Below are 21,552 nucleotides of genomic sequence, written 5' to 3' on the forward strand. Positions count from 1 at the left end.
CAGCTGTCTTGGTGGGAAGGGAGCACTCTATCCCCTCCATCACAGGTGACATCCCATTAGACGTCCTGCACACCATGCCCTTCAGCCCAGCAGGCTCCCTACCTCTCTCCCCACCTGTCTCTCTCGAGCCTCTATCTTGCTGCATTTCCCCCAACCCAACCTTATGTATTTCCTCACTGTCTGCCTCCCAGCACTGGAATGAAAACTCTCCCCCCTCCCACCCTCTCTGCCCAGCGGAGGGACTCTGGTGACTGCTGTATATTTTGCACCTGGGACAGTGCCTAGTGCATAGAGAGTGAACAACAAATTACCTGGGACATGACTATCTGAATGAATACAGAAGCCAGGTATTAGACTTGTCTATAGTAAGTGGTGGTAGCTACCATATTTCACAGAATCTAACGTTCCCTTAATTTTAAGAAGCTCCATTACTATACACACCACTAAAACAGAAAATAATGCTGCCAATTATCACAAGAGCCCATCAATGCTAAGAGGCAGCTTGATTTCAGAAATGTTAAAATTTGGGAGAACTTTTATAGAATTGGTAATGGGTGATATATCCTAGAGTTGTGTCTGAGAGCTGGGTTTTTTTTTTCTTCATAGCACATTGCACTCTCTGCACATACATTCGTTTATTAACCTTGGCAGGATGTGACCTCACGAGGGCAGGGACTTTTATCTTATATAACACCATAGCCTCAGTACTTGGTATTTGGCACATAGTAGATGCTCAATAATCAATAAATATTTGATGCATGAATGTATGAATCAGTTTATGAATCCCTGAAGTAACAGCTTAGCAGTAAGGGAAATGATTTTGAGGGCCATCTATAAGATAAGGGAAAGAAGGGGGAAGCAGTATAAGGAGAATGGAGAAGGATTAGAGGTCAGAAAACAATGATTTTTCAAGAGAAATCTTAACTGAAAATTTTCTAGAGCTGTTATCTGTCAACATCCTCCTTTCTTTTCCCACCCTGAGCTTACTTATGAAACCTTCCTCCTGAAAGTCAAGGTATTTATATATTCTACAAATATTTATGAATTTATAATTTAAATGTCCTTTCCTTTAAAAAATATCCATTCAATAGAAGTCAGATGTGTCTTCCATACATATAATAAATAAAATTATTTCTATCACTGATACCATACATATAATAAATAAAATTATTTCTACCGCTGAATACTTTCAATGTTTCCAACTCTTTTCCCTCATAGGCAAAAGATAACTTAGAACCTACAAAACAGTTATAACTAACAATCAATTGTGAATACACAGAGGACAGTTTCTTACCTGCTGTTTATTGCCTTTTCTTGTTAACATGACAAACGGCATTGTGTCTGCAGACTCCGCTTCTCCCTCCCCACCACCAAGTGGAGGCCCTTTCCTCAGCTGGCTTTTGAGATGCAAGGGAATAGCAACATCAAGCTGGTGCACTTTGACAGATTCACCACTTCGTTGCTTAAAGACAGAAATGAAAAAATATAAGTACTCCAAGGTACATATGGATATATGTAAATAAAAATTTCGAACAATTCATTCCGTGCCAAAGTTCCTAAAACACACCAATCACTGGAGCCAAAGTAATCTCTCTGACAGGTCACTGAAATAGAGTTGGCCCCTCCCCTGCCCCCAGCTCTTACATATATGGCTCGGCAGACCTCTGTGACTGGCTCCTGTTTATCACTGCAGCCTCGCCTGAGCCCAAACACACAATGCTGTAGGTTCTCCTAACTTCACCTGCTCCGGAAATGCATACCCACACAACACATCTTCCTTCACAATTACCATGTGTCACAAGTGCCTGCTTCTCTGTGAGAATCCTCCACCAGACTAGTGGGGTTCAGCACTGGACACCCTTTCCCTGGTGTCCTCTAGCAGTGTTGTACAGCCCACAGGTGCTCAGTTAATGTTTAAGAATGAATGAAATCTATTAATGTTCAGATTAGCTTTATGTTTGTTAATACCCAAGTTTTTAACATTGACACTGCATTTATCAACCAATTATTTAAACAAACCTTCACTGAAGACTTACTGTGCATTAGGCTTTGAGGTACTAATCCTAAAAACACAGTCTCTACCCTCAGAGAGCTCACAACTTAAGAGAGAGAAATCAATTAATTACAATTCATCCAAGTTATATATAACCTGTGTTGCGGGTGGAGTGACTGTATATAGGCCTGGTTGGGAATAGGTGGATGCTGAGATTTCATAAAAGATTGAATAAAAATGGGATACTTGAAAATGTCTTTAAGGTTTCATATGATTTCTTACAAGCAAATGGTAGCAGAGCAGTCTGGGGGATATGGAGAGAATTTAGGAAGGGGAAAAACAGGTGCAAAAGCAAAGACATGAAACAGTATGGTGAATTTAGGGAACTGCACACAATTTTCTGTATTTGCTGAATGGAGCACAAATGAGGAAAGAGCTGAACTTGATTCTTCAAAGATAAGCAGGTAATGCTGAAAGGCCATGAGGTTTTGAAATTGCTTTACTACAATTTAAATGATTTTTTGATATAGGCTCCCTATTTGCAAGAGATTTCAAATCAAATAAAATGGTACTAAAGGTGTAAAGTTTTATTATTTCTAAGTTCCAATTTGTTAGAATTTGCTTTAAGTTCTCCCAGGTTTGTAAGATTTACAAAGACTTTTTACTTAAAATTTGAAAGGATCAGGTTAGATCACTCTTGATTTATAAATTAACTATTTTCTAATTATAAAATTAACATATTCTCTTTGTAAATTATTTAAATACAAAAATATATCAGACAATGTGTCCATACCAACCCCTTCCTCTACCCCCCTCCACCCACTCCAAGATGCAAAACCCAGTATCAATGGGGCATGTTCTTCCAGATTTTTCTTGAAAATACTAATATAAACATATAAATAAAAGGTGTAACTTTGCATATTGTTCTATACTATACACGTTTTTCTTCTTTTTGATTCCATGCCATGGGCATCTTTCTGAGTATATACAGAGCTAATTATATGGCTATGCCCTTATTTATATAATTGGTCCTCTATTGATAGTCTAGACTTTTTTTTTTTTAAAGATTTTATTTATTTGAGAGAGAGAGAGAGAGAGATCGTGCGCACAAGCTGGGCGAGAGGCAGAGGGAGAGGGAGAAGCAGACTCCCAGCTGAGCAGGGAGCCCAACCTACTGATACAAGGCTTGATACCAGAACCCTGGGGTCATGACCTGAGCCAAAGGCAGACACTTAACCAACTGAGCCACCCAGGCTATCTTTTGATTATCAGTGAGCTTTAGCATGATTTCACTTGTTTTTTCAACCAACAAAAAAACCCCGGGTCATTTATTTTTTTCTCATTGGCTTGCAGGATCTGTTGTTATAGTACAACTATTAACCCTGCATTGTATAGACCATATATATATATATATATATTTTAATTTTATATTACATATATACATATATATGCCCTCCCCTCCCCCCGGTTTGTCATTTCTTATGGCACTCTGTGATGGAAAGCAGAACAGCAAGGTGGCTGAGAACAGACTGTACCACTTACTAGGCTTACGGCCTTAACCGTGGCTTTAACTGAAACACGGCACTAACAGTATCTGACGGCAAGGTATGAAGAATAAACATGGAGTCTTAATGCAGTACTCAACAGTCTGAACAATTTTTAAGATTTCTGATAAATTTGCAATTAATTCTGGTGTGGAAATAAAACAGAAATTCAGCTTTATTTTTTACTGACCATTCATTGAATAATCCATTTTCCCTCAACTGATTTACAATATTATCTTTACAGTGTTACTAAATTGCCAGGTTTTAGGTCTATTTGGGACTCTCTTACTTCATTAATCTATTTACTGCTGTGTCAATCTATTACTGCGTGTTTAAAATGTTTTCTTTTCTTTTTTTTTTTTTTTAAAGATTTTATTTATTTATTTGACAGAGAGATAGACAGAAGAGCACAAGCAGAGGGAGTGGCAGAGGGAGAGGGAGAAGCAGGCTCTGCACTGAGCAGGGAACCTGATGCGGGACTCGATCCCAGGACCCTGAGATCATGACCTGAGCCGAAGGCAGACGCTTAACCATCTGAGACGCCCAGGCGCCCCTAAAATGTTTTATTTTCTTATAGAGTATCTCATCCCCCACTTTCCAAAAGTTTCCTATTTTGTTTATTCTTACAGATACTTTTAAGAATAATTTTGTTAAATCTTAAAAAAAAACAAGCCCTTTCTCTCTCTCAAATAAATAAAATCTTAAAAAAAACCTTTCTGCATCCATCTCCCTGTTCTTCTCCAACTACCCCCACCCCCAATCCCTCATTCCTGTCCCCTGCCAATCTTCCGGTGGGACAGAATTATGACTACACAAAATCTAAGGACCTGATTTATGGAGAATCAATATCTTTTATGCTACTGGGTCTTCCTGTGACAACTTTATCAAAAGAAAGAAACTCCTTATGGCTGTTTGCTTTGGGTATCTGACGGTGTTTGAAAATTAGTGCCTGGATATAGGATTAAGTTTTCTTAAGTGGAGTGGTTGTTAGAGCATACGTAAAGATGTAGCAATAAATGAGCCATCCACGTATAAAGTTTGGAGAGAGGGGGTGCTTGGATGGCTCAGTCAGTTAAGTGTCTGCTTCTCCCTCTGCCTCTCCCCCTGCTCGTGCTCTCTCTCTCTGTCTCTCAAAATGAATAAATAAAAATCTTTTTTTTTTAAAGAAATAAACTGTTTATTATCTGTTTCTTTAAAGGCAGTATGATTATCTTATTTGATGACTTATGCTCCTAAATGACATGAATTTAAGACTTCATAATATTTCTAGATATATGAAGAAACTTTAATATACGTGGGAAGATGCAAATTGGCCTAACATACCTATGACACTAATTTGTACTTTATCATAGTTTTTGGCCTTGGTGACATCCATGAAAGTAAAATCCAGTATTTCTTCCCTAAAGGATTACTCCACCAGCACAGAAAGACTACAATAACCTTACATCTTAAAAATAATCCTCTTCGGGGGGCCTGGGTGGCTCATTTGTTAAGCGTCTGCCTTCGGCTCGGGTCATGATCCCAGGGTCTTGGGATCAAGTCCTACATCGGGCTCCCTGCTCAGCGGAAAGCCTGCTTCTCCCTCTCCCTCTGCCCCTGCTTGCGTTCCCTCTCTTGCTGTGTCTCTGTCAAAAAATAAATAAAATCTTAAAAAAAATAAAAATAAAAATAACCCTCCTCTTTTACCTCTAGTCACCTCTCCATTTCTCCCCCCTTTCTAGTAAAACTCAAGAGTCACTTGTCTCTCTATCTAGTATTTTCACTTCCTCCCTTCCCATTTTCCAATGAGCCTACAGCATGGGGCCCTCATACCCTATCTCAAAAGAAGCACTCTCCTCAAGTTACTAACAAGTTTAACAACAACCATAGAGAGGGTAGAAGTAAAGAGTCCACAGGATGTGACCTCTGATTACAGAAAAACATAATTAATCTAAATTGGGAAGACTGAGCTTTTTATAAAATCCAGTGTATTAATGTCAAGAATATATTAAACATTTCTTTAAACATCAAATGACCAATATTCCTCTAAATATTTACAAACAAGTTATTCAAATTTTATTTTTTTATTTTTACTTTTTTAAAGATTTTATTTATTTGTCAGAGAGAGAGAGAGATAGACAGAGAGCACAGGCAGGGGGAGCAACAGGCAGAGAGGGAGAAGCAGGCTTTCCGCTGAGCAGGGAGCCCGATGCGGGACTTGATCCCAGGCCCCTGGGATCATGACCTGAGCCAAAGGCAGACGCCCAACCGACTGAGCCACCCAGGCGTCCCAGTCATTCAAATTTTAAATCAAACTTAAGAATTTGGTATATTAAATTTCCCCAAATATTTATCGTTGGCAAAGTTTGAATCCTAAACAAACTATAAGTAAAAAGGTCTTAGAAACAGAGATAGGACTTCAGAGACAAAAGGCAGAGACCGGTACAATGAAATTACCCTGTTCTAAGTCTTATATTTACTACATTTTTTCCCAGCGTATCTCAAAGAAATGTTCAAATCAGGATCTGGGATGCAAGAAGTACTGGCAACTGCAAGCTGTACACACAGGAAAAAGCTGCTGCAGAGGCAAATGTTTAGATGTGGAGACCCTGGTGTCAACCAGAATGGAATGTGCTGCAGTATTCTGTAGTGAGAAGACACTCTGGAGGAACCGTTCATACCTGAAGATTTTCCAGCATCATTTTATCCAGAGCTTGAATGAAGTCCTCATCTTCCACACAAGGTACGTGCTTAAGTCCACCTCCCTTAATCATTACCTCCTTATTAAAACAAAACAAGAAACCAGACCAGAAATTTTAACTATCATGTTTTGGACGGCAGAGTCTTTTGTACTGATAACTTGGTTCAATGTAACTCAAGGAATGAGTGAGTAAAGTATATAACATTATTACATGTTAAAAAGAAAGTGTTAATACAGTAAAGTACTTACATAGGAAAACAAACAAAATGAATTTCCAAAGGAATATTTTTCAAATAATCACAAGAAACACAACTTCAGTGGCTATAACTGAAATAATAATGAGAATGTGGAATGATTTCAAAAGCCAATTTTCAGCCATACATACAGTATTTTCTTCATCGGTTTCGTTCTCTTTATTGGAGTCTGTAAGGTAATCAGTATTCTCTTCCTCTTCCTCCTCACCTTCATCATCATCATTATCAGAACCCTCCTGAAATTATTTAACATTAGAAGATTAAAACATTTTGAAAAGGATCTCTATTTTATATGCCTTAAGATTTAAAAACTTCTATATAATTGTTCATTATTCTCAAGTTCCAGCCTTTTACGCAGTCTGCCTACGACTCAGAGCAAAGTCAGCAGGCAGCATTAGTTAAAAACTAATGCACACCAGTAGCCAAAAACCCATCTCACTATCTTCCGCTGATCTAATAATACAAAGATCCTTTGTAGAAATTCTTCCTTGAATTGCACAAGGAATGAGCTTCCTGAACCTTTTGCAGATTTCTCCTATTCTGAGCCTGAATTTTTCATAGTAGTTCTTTAATACCCATCTAACTCTGAAAGTCAATAAATAGTTCAAATTTAACATGGTTAGCAGTTGAAAGCAAGAACACTAAATTTATAAAGCACTACGTTGTATAAAGCACCTCAGCTTGGAAGGTGCACTCACATACTTCATTTTGTTTTCTCTACTGAATTCTGAAGAAGGCAGGATAAGCTTTCATGTCCCCATTTTTATACATGAAAAAAACAAGGCTTGAGTAAGTTAAGTGACTTGCTCAAGGACACACCGCTTATTAAGCAGAGGAGCTAGACATTCTGACCCCTGCACTTCTCCCCATCCTCTCCTGTCAATGTCCCCACCTCCTCTTCTTTTTTTTTTTTTTATTTATTCATGAGAGTCAGAGAGAGAGAGAGAAGCAGAGGCAGAGGGAGAAGCAGGCTCCCCGCCTAACAGGGAGCCCGATGCAGGACTCGATCCCAGGACCCCGGGATCATGACCTGAGCCGAAGGCAGACACTTAACCATCTGAGCCACCCAGGTGCCCTCCCACCTCCTCTTCTAACAGCCAGATTTTCAAACAGAAGACTGGAAATTTTTTTTCAAGGTGATTTTTTCAAAAGGGTACACACACAAAAAAGACACAGTTGTACCCCATCTGTGTATTCTTCCATTTCCAACAACACAATTCATTCTTACTTAGATCTGTAGGTTTAAAAAAAGACTACACTAAATCCAGCTTCTCACTGTGCTAAGAGAAATAATGTGAATGAGAAATAATTCCTAAGAGAAAATGAATTATTTAAATTTGTTACAACTTTTTTAGTATACATAACAATTAATTCCAAAAATCCAAATAGTGTATTATAATTTACTATACAGAGAGAGATTTTTAGCATTTCTAAAGTGGAAATATTCTGGGATGTAAGAAATGCATTTACTTTTTTCAAATGTATTATCTTTTTTTTTTTTTTTATTTGAGAGAAAGTGAGAGAGAGAGAGAGAACACGAGCTGAGAGGAAGGGAGGGCCCGAGAAAGAGGGAGAAGCAGGCTCTCTGCTGAGCAGGGAGCCTGACGTGAAGCTCGATCCCAGGACCCGGGATCATGACCTCAGCCAAAGGCAGATGTTTAACCAACTGAGCCACCCAGGCGCCCCGAGATGTATTAGCTTTTTTATAAACATAAGTCTATAATTCAAAATCAAATTTGCAAGAGATGCTCTTAAATTTGCTTGAAAAAATTAATCATTTCTTACCACTTAAAAAATACTTCCTATTCGAGCAAGGCCAAAAATGAACTATTGGGACTTCATCAAGATAAAAAGCTTTTGCACAGCAAAGGAAACAGTCAACAAAACCAAAAGACAACCGACAGAATGGGAGAAGATATTCGCAAATGACATACCAGATAAAGGGCTAGTATCCAAAATCTATAAAGAACTTATCAAACTCAACACCCAAAGAACAAATAATCCAATCAAGAAATGAGCAGAAGACACGAACAGACATTTTTCCAAAGAAGACATCCAAATAGCCAACAGACACATGAAAAAAATGCTCAACATCACTCGGCATCAGGGAAATCCAAATCAAAACCTCAATGAGATACCAATTCACACCAGTCAGAATGGCTAAAATTAACAAGTCAGGAAATGACAGATGTTGGCGGGGATGTGGAGAAAGGGGAACCCTCCTACACTGTTGGTGGGAATGCAAGCTGATGAAGCCACTCTGGAAAACAGTATGGAGGTTCCTCAAAAAGTTGAAAATAGAGCTACCCTACGATCCAGCAATTGCACTACTGGGTATTTACCCCAAAGATACAAATGTAGGGATCTGAACGGGTACATGCACCCCGATGTTTACAGCAGCAATGTCCACAATAGCCAAACTATGGAAAGAGTCAAGATGTCCATCAACAGATGAATGGATAGAGAAGATGTGGTGTGTGTGTGTGTATATATATATATATATATATACACACACACACCCATATACATACAATGGAATATTATGCAGCCATCAAAAAACACGAAATCTTGCCATTTGCAACGACGTGGATGGAACTGGAGTGTTATGCTGAGCGAGATAAGTCAATCAGAGAAAGACAAGTATCATATGACCTCACTGATATGAGGAATTCTTAATCTCAGGAAACAAACTGAGGGTTGCTGGAGTGGGGGGGGTGGGAGGGATGGGGTGGCTGGGTGACAGACATTGGGGAGGGTATGTGCTATTGTGAGCACTGTGATTGTGTAAGTCTGATGAATCACAGACCTGTACCTCTGAAACACATAATACATTACATGTTTAAAAAAAAAGAAGGGAAAAATGAAGGGGGGGAATCAGAGGGGGAGACGAACCATGAGAGACTATGGACTCTGAGAAACAAACTGAGGGTTTTAGAGGGGAGGGGGGTGGGGGATGGGTTAGCATGGTGATGGGTATTAAAGAGGGAACATACCGAATGGAGCACTGGGTGTTATATGCAAACAATGAATCATGGAACACTACATCAAAAACTAATGATGTAATGTATGGTGACTAACATAACATAATAAAATAAAATTAAAAAAAAAAAACAACTTCCTATTCAAAAATTAAGCTAAACTAAGTTAAATTGCATTAACTTTTTCTCTTTACCCTTTATTTTCATATTACTCAGGCAAAATAAAATGGATTAACTTTTGAAATTGAAATGCTGAACAAGAATTCCACTATCCTAATCCCTATTATACATAATAATCTGTGGGATCTGGAAGTGAACGGACCACAAAAACTGGCTAAGGAAAGCAGGAGGGGCAGCAATACACAGGTCACACTGTCTGAGTTCAAATACTGGCTCAGCACTTACTACTATGAGATCTTGGGCAAATTAAACTACTTGTGCCTTATTTTCTCACCTATGAGAAATGGTTATGTAAATATTATTACTACTATAATGATAAATCTTGTACTTACTGTTAAAATATATAAATGCTACACTACAGAAAATTAGAATTTTAGCAGAACACTTACTTAATCTTTAAAGTTATCTTTAATTTACATAGCTGATATCCAGGAGGAAATATCATGGTTGTTAGGTGCTAGGAATAACTTTGAAAGGCCATATGGAATCAAGGACCAAGTTGAGGACCAAGACGAAAACAAAGAGCACAATTTTCTGAAGAGTGAACTAACTCTAGCCCTTTTCTTTCTCAGCTGAAGTTGTAGAATATCTCACACTGCTCTTATTAATCAACTATCTTCTCTCTTTAAAATGTTCTCCCTATGCTTGGAGAGCAGCCATGGGAAAGGGTGGTCTTGAGAGGGAGGAGAAGCAAACTCCTCCAACTTCATTTATTAAACCACATCTTTCACTTCTCCTCCTGGACAAATGAACATTGTGTTTTTCTACTTAGCAAACACATGCATATCATGTATGATATTCACAACTACGATTGGAAAAGTAAGCAATGGTTAAAAATGATACAACTTTAAAGTTATAGAAGTTCACTTTTGAAAAAGAGGAAATACATCCTAACTCTTCAGATGAGAAATACAGAAAAATGAGTCACTTTTCAATGACACATTTACTAAGGATGTTTAAATTATTAGATTCTGTTTATCTAATTAGTGCAGCAGCAAAATCTACTCTAAAAAAATGGTCCTAATAAAAAAATGTCCTATGATCTTCTGGTCAATACTATGATTTTCTTACTTAAAAAAAAACAAAAAAACAAAAAAAACACCTTAATTCCATGGGTTTTCCAACAGACATATACTGCTAGTTACAGTTCCTATAATAAAACTAAGGAGGAGATCTTATTTTATACATTAAAGAAAATCTTGGCTCAAATAATCAAGATATTCTTGTACAAATGTACCTATTGGCTATAAACAAAAGTCATCACCTCTTCTTCTGGTTCATTTACTTCACTTTCATTTCCAGATTGTTCTTCTGTTTCAGCTCCTCCTTCTTCTTCTTCTTCATCCTCTTCAAGGTTTTCTCCTTCTGTCATAGAATCTTTTGAGTCTTTGTCATTTACTAGGCCTTGAAATGAGGAGAAAGTGGAAAAAAACATAAAAAGGAGTAAATTTTCAATATTATACCACTTAATTTAGAAGTATGTATTTTTTTTTTTAAGATTTTATTTATTTGACAGAGACACAGCGACAGAGGGAACACAAGCAGGGGGAGTGGGAGAGGGAGAAGCAGGTTTCCTGCTGAGCAGGGAGCCCGATGTGGGGCTCGATCCCAGGACCCTGGGATCATGACCCGAGCCGAAGGCAGACGCTTAACGACGGAGCCACCCAGGCGCCCCTAGAAGTATGTATTAAGTGAGAAAATTCAACAGCCATTTTCTCAGAATAGAATAAGAATACAATTTAAAATTATTTGAGAAACATTTCACAAACTAAAGAGACCTTCATTTCAACAAAAAAGCAATGACACATTATATATATATATATGTATGTATATGTGTGTATATATAAACATATGTATTTTTTTTTTCTTTCACCTTCTGTTTATCTCCATCTCAGATGAACACGAACAAAACGTACCAGCATATAAAATGCAGCCTCAACCATGTAAGATGCAGCCTCGGTCACACTTTTTATCAAATGACATTTTAGAATTTCTCCAACATCAAAGATATAAAATTATGTCGCCTTCATGGAGAAATCACATTTGGCTATCAATCTGAGTGTCTGTACATTAAGACTAAAGGAAGGAGGCAAAGTTGTGTCACCAAAGGGCTTAATTTTTTTCTTCAGTATCATCCTCCTCAGGGAACTCCCTGGCTTGAATTTGCTTTCACCTCCCATGTTCATCTACACCTCCCTACCTAGTCAATTCCTCTTAATTAACATTTGAATTCCAAACCACTCGCTCTACTTTTAAAGATGCCTCGTCTGACTTGACTTTCCCCTGCTCTCTCCTGAGCCTTCTCCTATAGCTTGGGCCTCTTCTCTGTCACAAAGCATACTATCTTGGAATCCTGCTCATCTGATACTCTTCTCAACAGAGAATATCCTTCAATGTACACTTTCAAATCCTTCCTATAAATTCTCTGAGTTCAGTCTAAATTTTACTTCCTGCATAAACACAATGAATATCTGAATCTATTACTCTTCCTACTTGCTCCTAAAGCAGTTGGAGAATTTCTCATAGCACTTTACATTTAAGGATACACCATGTAATGTTTTTTTCCTAATGGTTTCATAAACGTTACATCAAATTATAAGGCCCTTGAAGACAAAGAACTTGTTTTATATATTCATAACTTATCAGAGGCCATACATTGATAAATACACAGTAGGTGTTTAGTAAATACTTGTTTATTCAGACTCTTAGATGATTAGAGCAGAAAGAAACTTTAGCAAGCATGTAATAATTTAACTCTTTCGTTTTATGAGGAATACTGAAGCCCAGAGAATTTGAATAATTTAACCAATAAGAGTAAAAAATTATTCCAGTGTCTTAAGTTTAAGAAATTAACCAAGAACTGACAAAAATATGAAAGTACAGAGTGATTAAAGTAGGTACACTGAAGTTTGAAAATAAAAAAAAATTAAGAAAAGTTAGAAAATGCTCAGAGAAAGCAAAATTAATGCTGAGAAAAGAAGTTGGTGTTTCAGAATGAGAATCCATTAACTTAAAATTTCTCACTTATTAGTTTTCAGATGCAAATATAGATTTTATACATATACATTTTATTTACTTACTTATTTATTTATAGGGACTTTAAGAAGCAGAATATTGGACTATTATTTAAGTTATCAAGGGCAAAAAAATATAGTCACAACTGTCTAAATCTTACATTCTGAGTAAAAATATCACAGTGCTGATAAACTCACACAGCATGAACTATCCTTACACCTTTGTTCTATCCACTTAAACATGCATAGTGGGAAGAACTATAATGTATAAGTTGCTTTGTTTTGATAGTCATACTTCTAATTTGTAAGGAAAATACTATTTCTAGCACACTTTCATTTGCATTGCAGGTTACTTTCAAAAGCAATTTATAAATATATTTTGCATTTGCTAAACAGTACAATAACTATCCAGCTGTTGATCCCTAGGACACTTTCAATCTAAAATAAACAACGGAGATAAAAATGTACACCCACAGGACATAGGGTTAACAAAATACAAACAACAAAATGCTGCTTGGTGCCCCAGTTCTCCTACTCATAACAGAAATAGTAATAATTGTAATACTTCCTTTCAGACTGCTTTAAATTATATTTTTCTGCTTACTCGACATGTTAAGCATTTCCTCTCATACTTAATATGTCAGAGAGAGCACAGTCTTTGAATTCTGGCTTGACAGGTTAGCCCAGTGTTTTCATTTGCCAAATAGGACTAACATTACCTTCCTGTGTCATTCTGGCATCAGACAGTACTCAATAAAAACACCAATTCTCCCCCCGCCCTCCCTTATGTGATTATGTCATGTTCATTTATCTATTAGGGTATTCTATTTTATTACCAATTTGCCTGTGCTCTTTATGTAAGTGAAACTAACCTGGCATGGAAGCTATTTTCACTTTAATTTTATTTTTCTATCATATAAAAGCTTTACAAGCCCAAATCTGTTGCCATGTATATGATTTCTTCTACTGTTTTAGAATTTGGGAAAATTAACACCTCTCCAAATATTTGAAAATCAGATCTATTTTTAAAAATAAATTTTTTTTTAGATTTTATTTGTCAGAGAGCGAAAGAGGAGAGAGCGCGCACACAAGCAGGGGGAGCGGCAGAGGGAGAGGGAGAGGGAGAAGCAGGCTCCCCGCCGAGCAAGGAGCCTGATGCGGAACTCGATCCCAGGACCCTGGGATCATGACCTGAGTCAAAGGCAAACGCTTAACTGATCCACCCAGGCATCCCTAAAAATAAATACTTAACTCCTGAATCCATCTGGAGTTTGAGAAGATGTGGCTCTATATCAATTTTCCTCCAAAATGCTGACCTATTGCCCTTATCCTATTTTTAAGATTCCTAGTTCATTATAGATAAATTATTTTGTATTTAATTGGGGGTGCTTCTAGGCCTTTTATTCTGTTCTACTGATTTTATTTCTAATTCGTGAAGTATACCGTTGGCTTTATAATTTATTCATGTGGTTTCTTTTCTTTTTCACTTCTGTTTCCCTCATTTCTGTTCCTTATACTACAATACAATCTAGAAGTTCCAAACCAGATTATATTGCCTATAACCATTTTGGTTTTGTTCTTAAATTTAAAGAGAATGTCTTAGCCAGTAATTCTATGTCTGTACTGAGAAAACCAAGATACACACAAATATCACACAAAAATGTTACTTATAGTAACGTAAAACTGGAAATAACCTAAGTGTCAAACAATAGGATTAAAAAAATTATGGCACATTCATACAAAGGAATACAGCCAATTAAGAATTAGAAAAATATTTCATGTCAGGAAGAAATTTCATAATATATTAGGTAGAAAAAAATCCAGTTATAAAACTGCAAACATGTGAAAAAATTTTAAAAGAACAGAACATATACCAAAAAATGTTAACACATGATTATTCTTATGTATGGAATGGGACTTTTGTTTTCTTGGTATTTTTCACAATTTCTGCCATAAACAAGTATTACTTTTTTTTTTTTTAAGATATATTTATTTTACAGAGAGAGAGAGTGAGGGGAGGGGCAGAGGGAGAGAGAGAATCCTCAAGCAGACTCCATGCTGAGCGCAGAGCCTGACATGCGGCTCGATCCCACAACCCTGAGATCATGACCTGAGCCGAGATCAAGTCGGCCGTTTAAAAAACGGAGCCACCAGGCGCTCCAAACAAGTACTACTTTTAATAATATTAAAATGACTTTCAAAATACAAAGGAACTTTGTAGTGCGTTCTCATTAACTATTATGTTAGCATTGGGCTGTTATAAAGTTAAAATAATATGAATTTACAAAGTGCTTGAAAAAAAAAAACTACCAAAGGCAAGATCCTGTATTATCTTATGGTTTATCAATAGGAAATAGATTTAATATAGATTCACTTACGTATATCTTCTTCCTGATATTTAGACTCTAAAACAGGAGGAAAGTGGGACAACTTGGGAGCATATTGATTCTAGTTGTCATCATCTTTAGAGTTTGATTCACAAATGGTGGCCTGTTTTTCCCTTCCCATATTCTAAACAAGAACAGACCCCCCTCAAAAGAAGCCTGAGGTCCTTTAACTTAACCCTTTGCTCTATAAAGGATAAAGCACACCACACTCTGTACTGCTACCAAACTAGGTGTCAAACTAGTGTTACCCGTGCCCACTACACAGAGAGTACCATTTGTAAAAGTTTTTGGGAAACAAAGCTAAGACTTAACTATATCAAAGCACTTGAAGTAGGAGCACCTGCGTGGCTGTCGATTAAGCCTCTGCCTTCGGCTCAGGTCATGATCTCAGGGTCCTGGGATTGAGCCCCACATGGGGCTCCCTGCTCAGCGGGGAGTCTGCTTCTCCCTCTCCTCTGTCCTCCCCCACTTTCTCGTGCTCTCTCTAATAAAATCTTTAAAATAAAAAAAATTTTAAAAAGCATTTGAAGTAAATGAAATAATTAAGATAAATGAGTACTCTGCCTGAAATGATCATTTTATACAATTGGAAATCTGAAAAGGAAAAAAAAAACCAGATAACTTGGGACAAAAGTTCAAAGAACACAGGGATCACATATGCCCCTCTGGGTGGAGTGGTAGAAAAGGGAATAGTTTCACAGTCAGTAGCACCTTTAGAAATACTGCTCAAATAGATAACAGCAATCATATTCTCCAAAGGAGGATGGACCTTTGGAGAAAGAAATCCTATTAAAATGCTGGATATAGTATGTAAAAAAATAGTTTTAGAGGAAAAAAAGTCACAAATACCTTTGCCATGAAAAGTAGTTCTTTAGATATGCGACATAGTAAATTTATGCAGTTAGCATAAATGGTGAAGCTTAAGGATCTCCTAATGACAGACATATGGATACCAAGTGCTGGCAGGAGATAAAACACTAGCTTAACAGCCTAAAAATATGTTACTTTGAAATGACTACAATAAAACATGCTAACATGCTAAGAATTAATTAGCAAGCAAACCAGATTGGTAAGGCTGTACCTCATTCCAGTTATTTCCACTGACAAAGTTAGTCAGCTCCTACTCCCTGGCAGCTGTTCAAGAGCGAACTCTTCTTCCAGAACAGTCTCAGAAGGATGTTGAGAAACTAAACAGACCAACTGTCCTATAGCACGTAGTTCTCACATTTTCTCTGGTCCTTAGAAATAGAGACAACTTTCCCAGGGAATAAGGTCTGAAATAACACAGGGTAGTTCCAAAACTTCTAATAGATACTCTCCCTACAGTGTCTAGCCTGCAGTATCTTAGGAAATAATGCTTGTTGGAAATATATACTGTATATATAAGAGATGCTTTCATCAAAACTGTTTTGTTTTAGCAACCAAAAATTCTACTAATTAAGAGAGGCTGACAGGACAGTGTGTTTTGTTTGTTTGTATTTAAAGATTTTATTTATTTATTTGACAGAGGGAGAGACAGCAAAAGAGGGAACACAAGCAGGGGGAGTGGGAGAGGGAGAAGAAGGCCCCCCGCCAAGCAGGGAGCCCGATGAGGGGCTCGATCCCAGGACCCTGGGATCATGACACGAGCGGGAAGGCAGATGCCTAACAACTGAGCCACCCAGGCGCCCCAGGAGGTGTTTTTCCATCACTATCCTTTCCTTCAAGTCTTACATGACTGTTTTCCTCTAAGTCGGGATTATTTAATGAAATCAAGAAGTATGCCACCCAGGTCTTACCTAACACTATTATGTAACACTCAACATTGAAAACAGAAAATATACAAAAGCAAACTCTGATAACAACATAAAGCAAATTCTAGAAACAATCTGGCAAATATCATCTTCATTTTCTCTCTGTAATTAATTGCTTACCTAGTTTTATTAAGAATTCTCGTTCCAAGTCGTGTACCTGCCTGAGGGATTCTTCCAGAGAATTACAGAGTTTGATCTTTGGTCTTAGCAGTTCTAGTGTATCACTGATCATGTAATCTATGTCAATAGGAAATGGATGGTCTTTTGTCCAAACCTCCAAACTTTTCTTCCACCAAACATAACGCTGATAACAAATGAAAAATAAATTTAGCTATAAGAAATTAATAACAAAAATATTTAAAATAATAATCTACATTGTGATGTTACCTAGTTATAATAACTAAGCTAAAACTTAGTTGTATAAAACACCTACCATTTTTATTAATGGTCAACAGTAATAATCCTAATCCAGTTTCTAAGCCATTTGGTGATTTTAATTTTTTTATTACAACTGTCAAAAATCCCTTTTAAAGGCAAGGAAAAATCATAAATAAAATACCAAATAAATTTCCAGGTACTGAAACAAGGCAGAAACCCTACTCCCAAACCCCAAACAGGGTTTAAGTATTTATTTTACAAAACAACAAAAGCAACCAGATTCAAAGCCGTAATTTTGATACGTTTTTATTATTTTCTCTATGCTACCTGCTCTGTTTTTTAAACAGGTCAATTAAAGTATCTGAAAATACAATTTTTGAAATACATAAAAATCATTAATCCACAAGCATTTATTGAACAGCTACTGTGTATATGGCACTGTTTAGAGATCTTCCCTCTCTTCTCCTAGCCTGGTTCCTTCATTCTATTTTCTACTTTGTAATTCGTAAGTTTAACTAAAAAGCACAACCCAAGAATTTGCTTATATGTAAAAGGGTATTCTTCTGGGTGTTTTCTCCTCTCCAGTTTGTAGGTCTTTGCTACTGAAAGTGTGGACCTCAACTAGGAGCTTGTTAGAAATGCGGACTCTGGGGCCCCCACTCTAGACTAAATGAATCACAATCTGCATTTTAACAATATCTCCAGGTGGTGCATATGTATATTAAAGTTTAGAAGCACTGCTGCAGGTGGTCCTTTCTATCTGACCTTGCCATATTAACTGTACATTCTCTGACCTAGAACACACTGCCCTCATCCCCCAGACTTCACTCACTCCTTACTCCCAATTCCCTAGGTATACCCTGCTACACCTTTCTGCTTGTTAATCAAAATATACTTTTGTCTCTTTCTGCTCCTGGATATTTCTGAGTGGCTTTTTTCTCTCAGTCTGGGATTTCAGAGTGAATGCAAATAAGGATACTCTTCTGAAAGAGAATTTACTTTTGATGCTGATAGTTACAGCTGACATTTTGCAGCAAAACTTTGGTTTTCGATACAGTCTCCAACTTAAGATAGTCCTTACATACAACAGGGAATCTGACTCTCAAATCTGCAAAACTCCCCTCCCCATTTTCTTATCAATTCAGAGAACAAGGGAGTAACAAGTTGTCCTCCATTGCACAGGTACAGTGATAGAACAAAGTTAACAACTGATCTTCCCCCAGAGTATCTGCCCCCACTTAACACCAGCCACTATGTGGATATATTTTTGATACTTCAAAAGTTATAGTTTTAAATTTATTTTCTTCACCAATAAATAAATGAAGAAAACACTAACAAGAGATTATATAGAATAGAATGATCATATAGAATTGAATGGTACTTTCGGTACTTTATTTCAGTAAACCTGGAGAATTCAATAGTGAGCAGTTCAACCTAAACCTAAGTTAACTTTTGCAACACCAACCTTATAAAAGTTGTAGAACCTTCTCCATATTTGGTTCTGAATTTAATTTATTCTAAATCGTAAGTTTACATAATTAACTGAAATTAAAATAGGGAAGTACAACCCAAGAGTTTACCATGAGTGAACAAATATTTTTTCCTGTGTTGAAAATAACATATTTTCCCAAAAACTATAGCTTTTTTCTAAAAAAAAAAAAAAAAAAAAGTGAAATCGTTTAGAAACAAGAATTTTAGATGTAAAATCAGAACACAGATGAGTTAAAAATGTTATCAGATGTACAAAAATCACAGGTAATTTAATTCATAAATTACCATACCAAACACCATAATCCATAAATTACTATATCAAATTTATAAACCATACCAAAATAATTCCCAAAATTAACGATCATTGTTAATCATAAAAGTGACAATGCAAGTAGAATGTTTATATAGAATTCATCATATATTTTTAATCTGTAGCATACCCTTGCAGGAAGAAAAAAATCTAATCTAATGATGATGTGATATATGAATGCTACTGTGTTTCTTCTCTAATACTTCTGTAACACAAGCAATGCATTAAATGATGCCAAACTGCATATTTGAGTTTACATACCTGAAAGTATACAAGGAAACAATCAAGTTTTCGTTTACTGGAACCTCTGTCAAAGTACTGGCCACAGGTATCCAAAATAGTGCACACTAGTCTAATTCTGAAAAGGTGCTCAGGAGGATCTAGTGAACTTGGAGAGCCATCTGGGTTAACACCAAATGAAGTAAAAGAATAAAGAGTTCTAAAAATAACAGCTGATTCCACCATTCGATAATTATAAAGTTCCCCTAAGAACTTGGCACTGCTGATACGTCTCTGATTAAATTTAGGTTGATTAACCTAAAGAAAAAAAAAAAAACAGATTTCCATTAAAGAGTAGTAATGTGTTGAAAAGAGGTAAAATTCTCCCCTGTCATTTGATAATACCCATTACTGAAAGAACACTAAACAGAGAAAAAAAAAATGGGTTCTTTCCTTCTTTTCTAATAAAGTGATCACTTCTGGGTATCCTTTTTCTCTAAGAAATGGCTATCTTTAAAATGTTTTAATAAAAAGAACAAGTTAAATATTAAATTTAGTATTAAGCTATCATTAACTGAGTTGATGACACAGTTAAGATGTAATTCTCCCTATCAGCCCCCCATAACTTATTTTTCTGTAATCCATGATTAAGGAAACGATAAGACAACAGAAAGAGGAAACGGTTTACAGAAATTCTTATCAAAAGATTACCAATTCACCTAATTAAAAGATATACAGATTCCTATAACCTGAGTTCTAGTGCCCCAGAAATAATTAAATCTACTATACTCTTCCAAAATAAGCCTAACTGAACTTGAGAAAAAGAAGCAAAAAAACTTCTCCAGCAACAGCCTGAAAGACGACTAGGAAATCTGAGACAACAGGGTTCTTTAAGAAAACAGTAACTCTGAAGAAACAGTAAACTGACATCAGAAGGGAAAAGGAAGGTTTCCAAATTATTATTTTTCAATAATCGGTTTAAAAGCTGTTTAAATTCTCCACAAACTCCAATTTGATAACTTTAAGGAAAGTGCTTATTACCTCCATTCCTAATCGAATATCTTCTAAAACTCCATCCACAACATGGATTCCAACATCTTCTTGGTAGAGGACCAGTCCTGCTAAAAGGTTGGCTACACAATGAATACTATTATATTTCACATTCCAGATGTTTATCATACAACAAATAACATAGTCTTTCACTTCTTGGTCCTGCCAGGGCAACTTTCGCATCTGTCTCAAAACCTACACAGAGAGAATTTTGTTTCAATTACTAAGATAAGTATATAATACTCCAATATACCCAATAATATAGATATTTTGATTTTGCAGTCACAGAACTTTTGAAATGAAAAATATTTTAGGGGCACCTGGGTGGCTCAGACGGTTAAGCGGATGCCTTTGGCTCAGGTTATGATCCCAGGATCCTGGGATCAAGCCCCACATCGGGCTCCCTGCTGAACAGGGAGCCTGCTTCTCCCTCTCACTCTGCCTGCTGCTTCCCCTGCTTGTACACTCTGTCTGTCAAAATAGATAAAATCTTAAAAAAAAAAGAAAAATACTTCAGAGATCCTCTCCCAGCTTCTTCACTTTAGAGACAGGAAAAGTGAGATATTTCTAACTGTTGGCAAAATTTAGTCACATTTGCCCTACATCTCTTCATGATGCCCCTAAATTTCCTAGAGTTTCCAGATCTTCAATCAGGCTAATAGTATATACTCACAAAATCCAATCACTATAAAGAAGATGTGGTGTATATATATACAATGGAATATTATGCAGCCATCAAAAGGAATGAGATCTTGCCATTTGCAATGACGTGGATGGAACTGGAGGGTGTTATGCTGAGCGAAATAAGTCAATCAGAGAAAGACATGTATCATATGACCTCACTGATATGAGGAATTCTTAATCTCAGGAAACAAACTGAGGGTTGCTGGAGTGGGGGGTGGGGTGGGAGGGATTGGGTGGCTGGGTGATAGACATTAGGGAGGGTATGTGCTATGGTGAGCGCTGTGAATTGTACAAGACTGTTGAATCACAGATCTGTACCTCTGAAACAAATAATGCAATACATGTTAAGAAAAAAAAAAAAGAATGGGCGCCTGGGTGGCTCAGTTGGTTGAGCAACTGCCTTCGGCTCAGGTCATGATCCTGGAGACCCGGGATCAAGTCCCACATCGGGCTCCCTGCTCGGCAGGGAGTCTGCTTCTCCCTCTGACCCACCCCCCTCTCATGCTCTCTCTCTCGTTCTCTCTCTCTCAAATAAATAAATAAAATCTTTAAAAAATAAAAAAAAATAAAAAAGAAGATAGTAGGAGGGGAAGAATG

At 36.8% G+C, this 21,552-nt stretch overlaps 1 protein-coding gene across 5 annotated transcripts in view; it reads right to left on the reverse strand.

The window, feature by feature from the left end:
* UPF2 (UPF2 regulator of nonsense mediated mRNA decay) overlaps positions 1 to 21,552 on the reverse strand; it is a 109,070-nt gene that overhangs the window by 16,860 nt on the left and 70,658 nt on the right. For 3 of the 5 annotated variants that reach the window (XM_078075140.1, XM_078075141.1, XM_078075142.1), the window contains exons 13-19: positions 20,263 to 20,466; positions 19,264 to 19,539; positions 16,944 to 17,127; positions 10,894 to 11,033; positions 6,603 to 6,707; positions 6,198 to 6,296; positions 1,295 to 1,462 (exon numbers count right to left, since the gene is read on the reverse strand). In XM_078075140.1, the coding sequence (XP_077931266.1) occupies positions 1,295 to 1,462; positions 6,198 to 6,296; positions 6,603 to 6,707; positions 10,894 to 11,033; positions 16,944 to 17,127; positions 19,264 to 19,539; positions 20,263 to 20,466 (1,176 nt within the window). Of the gene's footprint in view, positions 1 to 1,294; positions 1,463 to 6,197; positions 6,297 to 6,602; positions 6,708 to 10,866; positions 11,034 to 16,943; positions 17,128 to 19,263; positions 19,540 to 20,262; positions 20,467 to 21,552 lie in introns of those variants that run through there. The other 2 variants (XM_078075143.1, XM_078075144.1) reach the window with 2 other exon arrangements.

This window comes from Halichoerus grypus, chromosome 6, assembly GCF_964656455.1.
Source record: "Halichoerus grypus chromosome 6, mHalGry1.hap1.1, whole genome shotgun sequence".
Classification (NCBI taxonomy): domain Eukaryota; kingdom Metazoa; phylum Chordata; class Mammalia; order Carnivora; family Phocidae; genus Halichoerus; species Halichoerus grypus.